We start from the raw sequence: 14,211 nt of genomic DNA, 5'->3' as shown, positions 1-14,211 counted from the left end.
AGAGTTCAGGGACAGAAGACTACCTGTTCTTACCTCGGCTGAATATCTCTTGTAGCTTTTGGTCACTGATCAAAGCATTAACTGTTTCTCTCAGTGCAGTATGTTCTAAAAGAATCTGGTTTTGGCTATCTGTTCCCATCTGGTAAAGATAAAACAACTGAATGTTAAAATAAATAGCAATAACATCTAACTAAATGAGAAAAATCACATACCAAGGAGTTCTATATCAACACTTGCTAAAAATGCCTTAAGAATTCTAGTCTCATGAGAATCTCTGCAAGAATTAAAAATGCTAATATAAATGAGGCTTAGAAAATATTACATATTATATCTTTCTACATGCAGGACATGATATTTCCTAAGCCTAAATTTATATATGTTTCTGTATACGACATCATACTCAAGGTTCAGAGAAATCATAGAGAAAAGAAATATATTTAAGTCAGGGTTTCACATACTTATTTGACCATAAAACATTTTACTCCATATAAACCTTTTTGCTTATTTTGGTGTTTATCCAACATTTCCTGAATGCCATTCTCATATAAACTCTGGGATTATAAAGATGAATAAAGCAAGACTGCTGAGAGTGAGGTCTCATGAGGACTATATAACAAAAAGAAATATACATTAATATACAAAAAACAGTTTAGGAAACACTGTTCTTGGCTTTCTTGATAAGAATAAAACTCTTAGAAGTCTCTCAGATTTTAACCTTCAGATAGTAACCCTTACAAGTGAGAATTAAACAGTACTTTGTTAAATTCTGAAACCCAAACTCAGAAGCTAGTTTGTTTCAACTATTTAACTTATCCTATTTTTTTTTTTTTTATAACTAAAGATATACCAAAAGCTCTTCAACACTTCACACTGCATAGAACCACTTCCTCCCCACTTCCATGCCACTAAGGTATGCATAGGGCCCCTAGGACTCATACTACAGAAGCAACCAACTCAATGAAGCCACCTCTTCTGAAGGGACCCTCAGAATTGTGGTCTTAAGTCTTCAATGGCTTTAGTGTGGAGCAGGGTTATACAGAAAAGGAAAGAAGCCTCAGTACTTTGCAAGGAAGCAGAGAAACTTTAAAAGGCACAGGGGAATTTATTGAAGGAAATCAAAGAAACACTAAGAAAAAGGGAAACACCAGTATTTGTATCAACAAAGAAATTAGCAAGGAGAAAAATAATAGGGTCAAGACCAGAGTTAAGTGTAAAGTACCTGGAACAGATGCAACCCATTAGCATCTGATAGGAAACGAAGTTCTCGATCCAGAAGGTATTCAACTGGCACCACAGAACCCAAACCCAGTTTATCTACTAGGGGAGTGAAAGTCTGTGAAGCACAATGACAAGACACTGATTAGAACCTGGAAATGAAAACCAATAACAATTCAATAAATCCCTACTTCAGAAAAAGTATCCATTATTATATTATTTTTATATTTTCATCCTAGTAAATACAGATTAACTAAAGTTTAAGTCCTTGGAAACATTTCTAGCCTAGCATCTGTCCCTCAAATAATGATAGGAAGCAAACTAAAGTAGAAAACTTTGCTCAATACTCTTTTATTATGATCATTATTATCCAAAGTACATGTATGAAGACACAAATTGGTGTGGATATACTTTGTGTACAACCAGAGATATGAAAAATTGCGCTCTATATGTGTAACAAGAATTGTAATGCATTCCACTGCCATATAAAAATAAAAATTAAAAAAAACTTTTATTTATGGCTAAAAAGGACAATTGAGATTAAAAATTCCTCATTTTCCTTAGGGATCTGACTAATCTTGTCAGCCTTCAAGAGGACTAAATTTCAGTAAATGCCCAGAATACCAGGGCTGGGATTGTAGCTCAGTGGTAGAGCACTTGCCTCACACACATACATGCATGGGTTTAATCCTCGGCACCACATAAAAATAAATAAAATAAAGATATTGTGTCCATCTACAACTAATTATATATATATATATATAATTAGTTATATATATATATATATATATAGTTATAGTTATACCATTAGTCCAGAATTCCTGAAATCTTCATGAAGTTTCTAAAAATAATTACTGGTATAAACATGCACAGGTAAACTCTTACTACTATTTCATAAATAAATAGTCTAAAAAAGATATGCCAAGACTCCATATCCATTTATAATAGACCTTCTCCTAAAAGTGAAATTGGAAAGTAGCCTTAAAAACAAATGAATCCAGGGGCTGGGGCTGGGGCTCAGTGGTAGAGCACTTGCCTAGCAGGTGCGAGGCACTGGGTTTGATCCTCAACACCACATAGAAATAAATAAAATAAAAATATTGTGTCCAACTAAAACTAAAAAATAAATATTAAAATACAAAATAGGGCTGGGGATATAAATAAAATAAAAATATTGTGCCCAACTACAACTAAAAAATAAATATTAAAATACAAAATAGGGCTGGGGATGTAGCTCAGTGGTTGAGTGCCCCTGAGTTCAATCCCCAGTACCAAAAACCAAAAACAAAACAGGTATTTTCACCATACCTGAAAAGGCCAGGTATGGTGGAACATGCCTATAATCCCAGTGATTTAGGAGGCTGAGGCAGGAAGGCTGCAAGTTTAAGACTAGCCTCTCAACTTAGTGAGACCCTGTGTCAAAATTTAAAAAAAAGGGGCTGGGGATGTGGCTCAAGCGGTGGCGCGCTCGCCTGGCGTACGTGCGGCCCAGGTTCGATCCTCAGCACCACATACAAACAAAGATGTTGTGTCCACCGAAAACTAAAAAAAAATTAAATAAATAAATATTAAAAAAAAAAATTTAAAAAAAAGGCCTGGGGATGTAGTTCAGTGGCTAAGTGCTCCTGGGTTCAATCCTTGGTAACAAAAAATAAATAATGAAAAGACTGGGGATGTGGCTCAGTAGTAGAGTGCTTGCCTAGTATGTGTGAAACTCTGGGTTCAAACCCCAACACAGCAAAACAAAAACAAAACAGTCAATCTTCAGTACTGCAAAAATAACAACAAATGAAAAAATGCTGGCAAGGATATGGGGAAATGCATACATTCTTAGTGGGACTGCAAACTGCCAACTAGTACAACCACTTTGCAAAGCAGTATGGAGATTCCTCAAAAGACTAGGAATGGACCCATCATATAACCCATTCTATTCCACTCCTTGGTATTTATCCAAAAGAACTAAAATCAGCATACTATAGCAATACAGGCATATTAATGTTTATATCAGCACAATTCACAATAGCCAAGTTATGGAACCAGCTGGATGTCCATCAACAGATGAATGGATAAAGAAAATGTGGTATAGGTACATAATGGAATTTTACTCAGCCATAAAGAAATAAGCCAGACTCAGAAAGCCATGGGTCAAAATATTTTCTCTCATATGAGAATGCTAGTGCAAAATAAGGGAAGAAAAGGTGGAGGGTGGGGAGAAACTCCATGAAAACAGAAGGAAGATCAATGGAATAGAAGGAGGTTGAGAGGAAAGGAAGAGGGATAGGAAAAAGGAGGATTGAAATTGGCCAAATTATGCTATGTACATATATATAAATACTCCATGTGAATTCTCCCTTTATGAATACCTATTAAGCACCAATTTAAAAACACAATAATCCAGGCAAAGTGGCAAAAAATGAAACTTAGCAACTCAGCAAGTCCCTAAGCAACTTAGTGAAACCCTGTCTAAAAATAAAATATAAAAAAGGGCTGGGGATGTGGCTTAGTGATAAAGTACCTCTGGGTTCAATCCCCAGTACCAAAGAAACAAAAACAGGTATGAGGGTACATGTCTGTAATCCCAGTGATAGGAGGATAACAAATTCCAGGCCAGCCTCAGCAATTTAGCAAAACCCTGTCTCAAAATAAAAAATAAAAAGGGCTGGGGATGTAGCTTAGTGGTTAGGTGCCCTGGGTTCAATCCCCAGTATTAAAACAAAAACAAAAAAACAAAAACAAACAAACCAAAAAAAAAAAAAAAAACCCAACAAAATAAACCAATAAGTAAATAGAAGGAAGACCAATAGAAAAAGGAAGGGGAAATGAGGGGAAGGAGAAGAGAGGGAAAAGGGAAGTACCAAGGACTGAAATAAAGATAATTATATTCCATGTATGTATGATCATGTCAAAATAAACCCCAATATTATGTATAACTATAATGCACTAATAAAAACATAAAAAAGAAAAATCTAGGGATGTGTTCAGTTGTACAACATTTGCCTAGCATGTGCTAGGCCCTGGGTTTAATACCCAGCACCCCCTGACACATACAAAAGAAAAAGACAATTTAGTAAGGAATAATATGCATAATCAATAGGTCAAATAATATTTGCTTTGAATATTATTTATTTAATTTGATTAGCCACAGGAGAATTAGGATTTTTTAAAAATTGCCATTTATCTAACAGGATAGATAAAAACAAATGGATACTCTCAGAATTTTATAATACTATTTCATTTCATTTCAAAAAACAAAACACTTTTGAGGATTACACTATTTCAAATCTTGCTATGAGAAAAGACTAAAGGTGAAAAATTTATTTAGAGATAAACAGTATCAAATATTATCTAACAGAGTGTTTTGGAGAACACAGAAGAAAAAAGCTCTCTCTTAATTTTTATGTTAGGAAAGCTCAAATATGTTCCTACCCAATAGGGGCCACTTAGGAACCAAGGGTATATATAGCTCAGTGAAATCACTTGCCTAACAAGTACCCTGGCAGACCTGAGGTAGTAGCAGGATTTGGGGGCTACAGGTATGGCTCATTAGTAGAGATCTTGGCTAGCATGAGTTAGACTCTGGAATTAAGCCCTAGGACCAAATAAAAAAATAATAATAAAAACTACTCACCAGGGCTGGCCACTGTGCAATTGAGACTCGAGTGCCCTGCAAAAGGACTGGGTCATTCCGGGGTGCCCATACAAGTGACCCTTCCAGCAAAAGCACAATAACTTCTTCAGCATGAACTTTAACCCAGGAGTGTTGCTTCCAGTTACAGCCATCAAATTCTACAAAGATCTGCAAGAAAAAATAAAAAGTAGCTTGGAAGATACATTTGACGAAATCCCATACTGTAACACACAAACAAAACAACTTTGAACAAGTGACTGGGAAAAATAACTTTTTTAAAGTTATTTTAAAGGGCACCAATAAAAATTAAGTTACAACAGGGTGTGGTGGTACACGCCTGTAATCCTAGCAGCTTGGGAGGCTGAAGCAGGAAAATCGCAGGTTCAAAGCCAGCCTTAGCAAAAGGAACTTAGTGAGACTCTGTCTCTAAATATAATACAAAAAGGGATGGGGATGTGGCTCAGTGATCAGGTGTTCCTGAATTCAATCCATAGCATCAAAAAAAAAAAAAAAAAAAAAGATGTTACTTCAAAGCCAGGAAGCTGGTTTCAGCCTCATTCTAAAACAGGTGTACAGAGTTAAAAGGGGCATGAGTTATACACACAATTCTTTAGTAATTTCTGGTCATGTCCCTACTGAAACTTGCAATTTTCATTTACCAATTCATATCTACACACATTAGCTGGGGGCTTACTATGTGTAAAGTACTGTGCTAGGTTCAGGAATGCTGAGATGAATCTCACACACTTCCTAGTCTCCAAGTGCTCATAGTCTAATAGAGAACTTTTTAGTACTTCTACTAAAGATGACTGAGAAATTATTTTATTAGTTTTTTGAATAGGTGATGTATGTATACAAATGTATGGTACAAATTTCAAAAGGATAGGCAATGAAAGAAAAAGAAGTTGTCTTCCCACACCCACCTGTGAATTTATTAAGTGTTACTGCCAGCAATAATCTCTAAATGCTAGCCAAGGCGTGCGGTAGTCACAATGTTTTGCTTCCTTCCTGCATAGATGTATACTCTACTTCTCAAGATATGTTTAATTGATACTGTGAAGAGTTCTTAGAAGTGATTTGTAGCAAATGAAAGTACATTTTTCTTTTTTTAATATTTATTTTTTAGTTATAGGTGGACACAATATCTTTATTTTATTTTATGTGGTGCTGAGGATCGAACCCAGTGCCTTAAGCATGCTAGGCAAGTGCTCTACCTCTGAGCCACAACCCCAGCCTGGGACTACATTTTTCTAATTACTTCTGAATGTAATTAAACACAGTATGAAGAGCAAGACATACACATGTAGGCATCACTATATAAAATAGATATGTCCAGTGCCAAACATGGTCACAAATGAAGGGCTAGAGATTTATTTATCTCCTGATTCACCTTTAAAGAATTTTAGATGGCTTTTGGGAAATACATGCACTAAAATGATGAAAGACAAATTTAAAAATCACAGCCAAGAAAATGACAATGGGAAGTCACTATCAAAGTGGAAAAACTTTATCATGCAGAAAAGATCAATACAATTGCTACAACTGAGTGACATATTTGGTTCTGAGCTTCCCAAATACCAATGTGAAAAAGGAGACAAGCTCAGTTGCAAGCCAAGTTATTCAAAAAGAAATCATTCAAAAAGCAATTATTCAGGGGAGCAAAGCTATTTCAACTACTTGGCTCTGTAAGAAATTTCTCACATGAAATTTCCTATGGTAACACTGAGTGATTCAGAATAATATCAGAATCCCTGCAGATATGGATCCCAACTGGCAACTTGGAGTTACCAAAGAGGATCTGCAAGTATTAGGAGCACCAAGCATTGCCTGGAGATGGAATACTAGAGGTCTTGTATGTCTATGTATTAGCAGTTTTCATTTTTTTCTTTTTCTTTCTTTCCTTTTGTGGAAGCAGTGGTATACACAAACACATCTGCAATCCCAGCAATTCAGGAATCTGAGGCTGAAGGATTACAAATTTCAGGCCAGTCTCAGCAACTTATTGAGATTGTATCTCAAAATAAAAAATAAAACAGACTGGGGATGTAGTTTGGTGTTAAAGTGCTCTTGGGTTCAATTCCCAGTACTGGAAACAAACAAAAACAAGGACAGCAATGGAAATTCAACTCAGGGGCTCTCAACCACAGAGATACATCCCCATCCCTCCTCCCCTTTTCATTGCAACTAAATTCATTGCCCAGGCTATCGTGGAACTCGTGATCCACCTGCCCTAACCTCCTGGCTGGCTAAGGAATATACAACCACAGTGGGCAAAAATTCAACCAACGTTTTTTTTCTTTTGCTTTCAATGCTGGGGATCAAACCCAGGGCCTCACACGTAATAGGCAAGTGATCACCAATGAGCTATAGCCTCAGTCCTCCATTTAAAATATATGTAGATAGCCAGGTTTGGTGGCGCATGCCTGTGATCCCAGAGGCTCAGGAGGTGGATTTAGGAGGATCTGGCATTCAAAGCCAGCCTCAGCAAAAGTGAGGTGCTAAGCAACTCAGTGAGACCCTGTCTTTAAATAAAAGAATAAAATACAAAATAGGCTGGGGATATGGCTGAGTGGTCAAATGCCCCTGAGTTCAATTTCCAGCACAAAAATAAATAAATAAATAAATAAATGTGATATAATAAGATTTAAATCCATTAAAATGGTTATGAAAATATTGTGTACTTCCCCATAATAAAAAATGGAATTTTTTTTACTCTATTCATAATAGCTTTTTGTGTGTGTGGTGTGCTGGGGATTGAACCGAGGGCCTTATGCATGCGAGGCAAGCACTCTACCAACTGAGCTGTATCCTCAGCCCTAATAATAGCTTTTGTGGTATGTTCTCATGCAACTAACATAAAAATTATAAAGTTCTGAGAAATTCATGATATTTATAATACTTGAAAATGTAGAATGATAGCTCAGTAGCCTAGCTTTTAATCAATTTCTTCAGATACCTTGTAAATTGAAGTATATTAATGAAAAGATCAAAAGTTAAATTCATTATATAAAATAGTAGTTTTATTATTTATCGTACACCAAGTAAGTTTCCTATCTACTTAAAAAAAATAATGGGGAAGCACAACTCAGGGGAAGGCTGATTTTTCAGAGAAAGAGAACATTGAACTGGACATGAACATGCTCACTCGTATATACACATATATATTCTAGGGGAATAAGGCATAGTACCTACCTTCAAATAGCTAACAGTCAATTGGAAAGAGAGAAATATTCAAACTTATATTTACGTGCACATTCAGATTCAGACACTCAGAAAGGTAGTAGAAGCATATTATATAAAGCTTAGGGCTTATGCACAGGAGACATGGATGAGTCTTAGTGCCATGCTTTACTAACTGCAAAACTTGGGCAACTTACTATTCCCTCATCATATCTTGGCTTAGTTTTCCTCACTTGTGATAAGACACTGTCTTATCTTACCTAATAGACTGTTGTGAAAATTAAATAAAACAGATTCAAATGCACTTTAGTCAACTTAAAGCTCTTTTGGGGCAATAATATGACATAAGATAAATAAAAATAAAGTATGGTGGGCTTCAGAGGTAAAGAAATCATTTCAGGTATGCAGAGGGACTGGTAGGGGCTGAGGCCAACCAAAGCCTTGGTAAAGTTCTAGGATAGCCAGGAACTACATAGCACTGTGGCGGGGAAATAAAATTAAAAAAAAATTAGGAGTTGATCTGGAAAATACCTGAATACTGAGATAAAAACTGAGACCATGGACTAGGGCACAATCACACATGCCTGTAATCTCTGCTACTCAGGAGGCAGGAGAATCACAAATTCAAGGTTAGCCTGGGAAATTTAGCCAGACTGTCTCAAAAAAGGGAAGGTGCTGGACTTGGTGACACAGGCCTGTAATCTCAGGGGCTCAGGAGGCTGAGGAAGGAGGATTGCAAGTTTAAAGCCAGCCTCAGCAATTTAGCTAGATCTTGTCAAAATAAAAAATAAATAAGGGCTGGGAATGCAGCTATGTAGTTACGCGCCCCTGGGTACAATCCCCAGTACCAAAAAAAAAAAAAAAAGGGATATAGTTCTGTGGTAGAGCACACCTGGACTCAATCCCCAGTACTTCAAAACAAACAACACAAACTAAAAACTGGGACTACAGTTAGATACAATGACACAAGCCTGTGGCCCCAGATATGAAAGAGTCTGAAGCAGAATAACTGTTTGAGCCCAAGAGCTTGGCAACATAGCAAGATCCCATCTCTTTAAAAACAAAAACAATTCAGTGTAATAAAACTATGCTATGTACACATATGAATATATCATAATAAATTTCAGCTTTATGTGTATCTGTAATGCACTAATTTAAAAAAACTATAAATAAATAGAAGAAAGACAAGTAGTATAGAGGAAAGGGAACAAGGGAGTGAGGAAGGAAGAGTAAAGGAAGTACTGGGGACTGAATGGAGCAAATTATATTCCATACTTGTATTAGTCATGTCAAAATAAACCCCAATATTATTTATAACTATAATGCACAAATAAAAAATATTTTTAAAAAATTGTGAGTGTGGAAGCCAACACAACTGCAATTAAAAGGTTAAGCATTTGTGGGCTGGGTGGGGCAGGGCAGAGCAGGTGTTCTTATGTGATCTAGAGTGGGGATAGACAAAGATGGAAGTGACTCAGGTTTGTAAGAATCCATGAGCCTTATTACAAAGCTTGGTGGCTGGCCTACATAGAAGGGAGAATTTAAAAATGACGTGGTGGCACACACCTGTAATCCCAGTGGCTGGGGAGGCTGAGACAGGAGGATCAGAAGTTCTAGACCAGCCTCAGAAATTCAGCAAGGTTGGGGCTGGGGATGTGGCTCAAGCGGTAGCGTGCTCGCCTGGCATGTGTGCGGCCCGGGTTCGATCCTCAGCACCACATACAAACAAAGATGTTATGTCCACCGAAAACTAAAAAATAAATATTAAAATTCTTTCTCTCCTCCCTCTCTCTCTCTTTAAAAAAAAAAAAAAAGAAATTCAGCAAGGCCCTAAGCAATTTAGTGAGACCCTGTCTCAAAAAATAAGAGGTCTGAGGATGTAGCTTAGTGGTAAAGTGCCCCTGGGTTTAACCCCCACTGCAAAAATTAATTAATTAATTAATTGAAAAATTAAATGAAATTTAAAAAAAATGACTTGGATTTTTGAACCAGAGACTAGATGAAGACAAACTGATGGCAGGAGGTAGCAACTGCTGGAGGACAGAAAACAACTTGAAAAGCCACACAAAGGAGCATAGACTATTTAGTGCCTAGGCTGGATCTAACCTTGAGGGACAACGATATTTTTCAGGCATCACTCAGAAAACCAGAGGTTGAGGCTCTATAGTAACTGACAGGTAGGTGTCATTCTGGAGTTCTAATCTATCAACCACTTTAAAACTCAACACAGAATCCATGTAAGGTGGCAGATACCTATAACCCCAGTCCCTCCGAAGACGGAAGAGGCAGGAGGAATGCAAATAAAAGTCCAGCCTTGGGACCTTGGAGACACCCTGTCTCAAAAAATAAACTGGGAACAGCGGCACATAACTATAATCCAAGGGCTCAGTGGTTAAGAGCTCCTGGGTTCAATTCCTAGTACCATTTTTCAATTCCAGCCAGGTATGGTAGTGCACATCTATAATCCCAGCAACTCAGGCAGCTTAGGTAGGAGGCTAGCAAGTTCAAAGTCAGCCTCAGCAACTCAGCAAGACCCTGTCTCAAAAACAAAAACAAACAAACAAACAAACAAAACCACCTAGAACTTAAACACAGAATTCTATCGTGACATATGAAAACATCAGGAAATGTTTCACTTAATTTGAAGGCAATTATCTCAAACTGCCTGGACAAAGGATGTGGAATAAGGATTTATTAAAAACTGACAATAACCATGTACTATACATTATGGGATCAAGCAATTGCTCTAGGATAATGATAAGAATCTGTTTTGTGAACAATGTGGACCATGGATACTTGTAAACATGTAAGTAAGACTGATTTCTGGCTCTCTAGTATTATACTTTTCTTCCCAGTTAAAGAAATAAAAGGAGTTGGAAAACAGAAGGTAAAGAAACATTTTAAATTAAAGCAAATAGAACACAAACTCTCAAAATGGTAGAAGGTTAGGATACAGGACAAGTAGAAAGGATATAAAATAATGTTCAGCCAGAGATGACCAGGGAGATGGATAATAGAATAGGACAAACATAGTTTGAGATGATTTTTACAAGTCTGAATAAAAGTAGCAACTAGTACTATACATACGATAGAACCCAAGGATTAGACATGAAGTATTTCATGAGTTAAGGTGAGTTAGTATTAAAACTCGTGCTTTCAAATTTCCCTTTAAGGTCTATATGTGATTTATATTAATTTTATCAACACTGAAATAAAGCTGTGCCTATACTCCTATCCCCCTATGCTTGGGATGGAACCCAAAGCCTCAAGCAAGTACTCTACAACTGAGCCTCATCCCAGCCTTTTTTTTTTAATCAAATAAATTACCTTTATTTTTGATAAAATCTGGAATTAGTAATCTGAGCGATATAGGACTTTATGTTTGTCATGTAGCCATGAGTTTGGATTCTGGCTTTCCACAAGGTCATTCTTACTACCGTTAGTAAGATTATTCATTTATTCACTCAATCAATAAAAACAGAATGCCCCTTACATGTGTGCACTTGCCAAGCCTAAGAATATCAAAGGCAAATAAGGTAGCATATGCCAAGAGGGACTCACCCCAAATGAGTTAAGAGAGGTACAGAAATTCTTACAAAGCTATGTAATCAAAAGCAGTAATAAAGATCTAAACTGCCATTAGGCTAGACTGACATCTGTCTTGGGCAACTCAAAACAGTTTCACAGAAGAGGTAGGAGTATGCTAGCAAGTCTCAAAGGACAAGCTGTATTCTTCTAGCAGAGAAGGAGGGAAAGATTTTCCAGCACAGACAAAGCAGAGAAACATAAAAGATAGTTTGTTCTGGAAGAAAAGAAAGGTGGCTAGTAAGTAAGCTGTAAATGGGCTCTGTAGTACACTAATGGATAACAAACTGAAATTTGTTGGCACTCTCACAAAGCTGAGGCAGGAGGATCACAAATTCGAGGCCAGTCTGGGCAACTCAGTAAGACCCTATCTTGAAATACAAAATAACAAGGGCTGGGGATATAGCTCAGTGGTAGATATCCCAGGTTCAATCCACAGTATGGTGGGGGAAGGGGGGAGGGGAGGAGGAGGGGGGGAGGAGGAGGGGGGGAGGAGGAGGGGGGGAGGAGGAGGGGGGGAGGAGGGGGGGAGGAGGAGGAGGAGGAGGGGGGGAGGAGGAGGGGGGGGAGGAGGAGGGGGGGAGGAGGGGGGGAGGAGGAGGAGGGGGGGGAGGAGGAGGGGGGGGAGGAGGAGGGGGGGGAGGAGGAGGGGGGGAGGAGGAGGGGGGGGGAGGAGGGGGGGAGGAGGAGGGGGGGAGGAGGAGGGGGAGGAGGAGGAGGAGGAGGAGGAGGAGGAGGAGGAGGAGGAGGAGGAGGAGGAGGAGGAGAAACTTGTTGGCAAAAGTTTCTTATTTGGTCATCAATGTTTTTCTGTTTTGTTTTTAAAGTGCATTTTAACATCTTTAGGCAATTTCTACACTCTCTACCAACTGTCAGTCCCACTACACCTTTTGGTCTGTCACTCAATTCTTTGTAAGTCACTGGAGGTCTCTGAGTATATGATGCCCATTATAGAGCTTGAAAGAGCCACTGATGGTTTCACTGATGGTTTTAAAATTATGGGAAAAAATATTTTATGAAGATAATGCCACCTGGGGAATAAACCTCTCAACCCTCAGTTTAAATAGGAAATCAAAATGAAATTACAAAGCAATTCATAATTAAACGAATGAATAAAAAAATACAACCAATACTATGGAATAAATAACGGAGTTTTCAAAAATTACATCTATTGAGCCAGAGTAATAAAGCACTTGCCTAACATGTGTGAGGCCCTGGGTTCAACCCCCAGTGCTGAAAAGAGAGAGGAGGGGGGCGGGGGAGGGAAGGAGGTGGGGAGAGGGAGAGAGGGGGGAGAGAGGGAGAGAGAGAGAGAGAAAGAGAGAGAGAGAGAGAGAGAGAGAGAGAGAGAGAGAGGGAGGGAGGGAGGGAGGGAGGGGGAGAGAGATATCAATCGATTGATTTGTCTAACAAACTAACATAAAAAGATTTTCAAGATACTTGGAGAAAAAAGCAAGTTGCAGACTATTCGGGTTGAGGAAATTATAGGGAAGAGGAGGATTGGAATGGGATGGTTAACAGTATTTCAGGCCTTATTTCTTTTCCTCTTTAACCTGTGTATTATATATTAGTTATACAATTAACTTTTTTTTTAAGGATGAAATTAGTGAGGCATGGTGATGCAGGCCTGTAATCACAGCAGCTCAGATGCTAAGATTTCAAGTTTAAAGCCAGCCTCAGCAATTTAGTGAGGCTTATAGAGACCTTGTCTCAAAAAAAAAAAAAAAAAAGGCTGGGATGTGGCTCAGCTGTTAAGTGTCCCTGAGTCAATCCCTGGTACAAAAAAAAAAAAAAAAAAAGGAAAGAGACTAAATAAAACTATAGGAATGAAAAGTATATTTGAGAAATTAAGAGATAAAAACAACAGTATTACCAATGATTGTCAGAGGATAAGGCAATGGAGACGAACTTTTGAGGTTTCTAACTTCTCCAATTTTCTTAAAAAAAAATAAAAGCTAAAAAAAGCATGAACTGTTACAAATGATTTTCAATATCTGTGGGATATCTTAACAACCAAAATGGGGAATGATACATGTCTAGAATATTATTATTTTCAATAATATTTATTCTCTTTAGAGTGCCTTTGGTAAAGAGCACTTTCTACCAAACTATCCCAATTACCCATCTTCTTTGCCCCTGCGTATTTTCTAACAGCCTAAAGAAATTAAAAGTAAAGTAGCTAGGTATAGTAGTGATAATCTGAATAAAAATTCAAACATGTATAGTGATTTAGAGGCTGTGGAATCATAAAGATCTGGATTTACATCTCAACTCCTCCATTACCTGTGTAACCTAAAGTAAGTTACATTAGCTTTTTTTTTTTTTTTTTTGGTACTGGGGATTGAATCCAGGGGTGCTTAAGCACTGAGCCACATCCCCAGTCCTTTTTATTTTGAAACAGGATCTTGCCAAGTTAGGGTTAGGGCCTCACTAAATTGCTGAGGCTGGCTGTGAACTTGTGATCCTCCTGCCTCAGCCTCCTGAGCAGCTGGGATTACAGCTGTGTGCCAGCAGGACCTGGCTACATTAGACTCTTTGAGCCTCACCTCCTTTGCCTATAAATAGAGACAATAAGGACCTCTAAAGATGTCTATAGGGATTAC

At 37.9% G+C, this 14,211-nt stretch overlaps 1 protein-coding gene across 3 annotated transcripts in view; it reads right to left on the bottom strand.

Moving 5' to 3' along the window:
• The window catches only part of Kdm3b (lysine demethylase 3B), a 78,392-nt gene that overhangs the window by 54,047 nt on the left and 10,134 nt on the right, over positions 1–14,211 (bottom strand). For all 3 annotated transcript variants that reach the window (XM_026401288.2, XM_026401290.2, XM_026401289.2), the window contains exons 2-4: positions 4,844–5,011; positions 1,220–1,333; positions 34–139 (exon numbers count right to left, since the gene is read on the bottom strand). In XM_026401288.2, the coding sequence (XP_026257073.1) occupies positions 34–139; positions 1,220–1,333; positions 4,844–5,011 (388 nt within the window). The remainder of the gene's footprint in view (positions 1–33; positions 140–1,219; positions 1,334–4,843; positions 5,012–14,211) is intronic.

The sequence above is a fragment of the Urocitellus parryii genome, chromosome 1 (genome assembly GCF_045843805.1).
Source record: "Urocitellus parryii isolate mUroPar1 chromosome 1, mUroPar1.hap1, whole genome shotgun sequence".
Taxonomy (NCBI): domain Eukaryota; kingdom Metazoa; phylum Chordata; class Mammalia; order Rodentia; family Sciuridae; genus Urocitellus; species Urocitellus parryii.
This window is presented reverse-complemented; position numbering and strand designations above follow the sequence as displayed.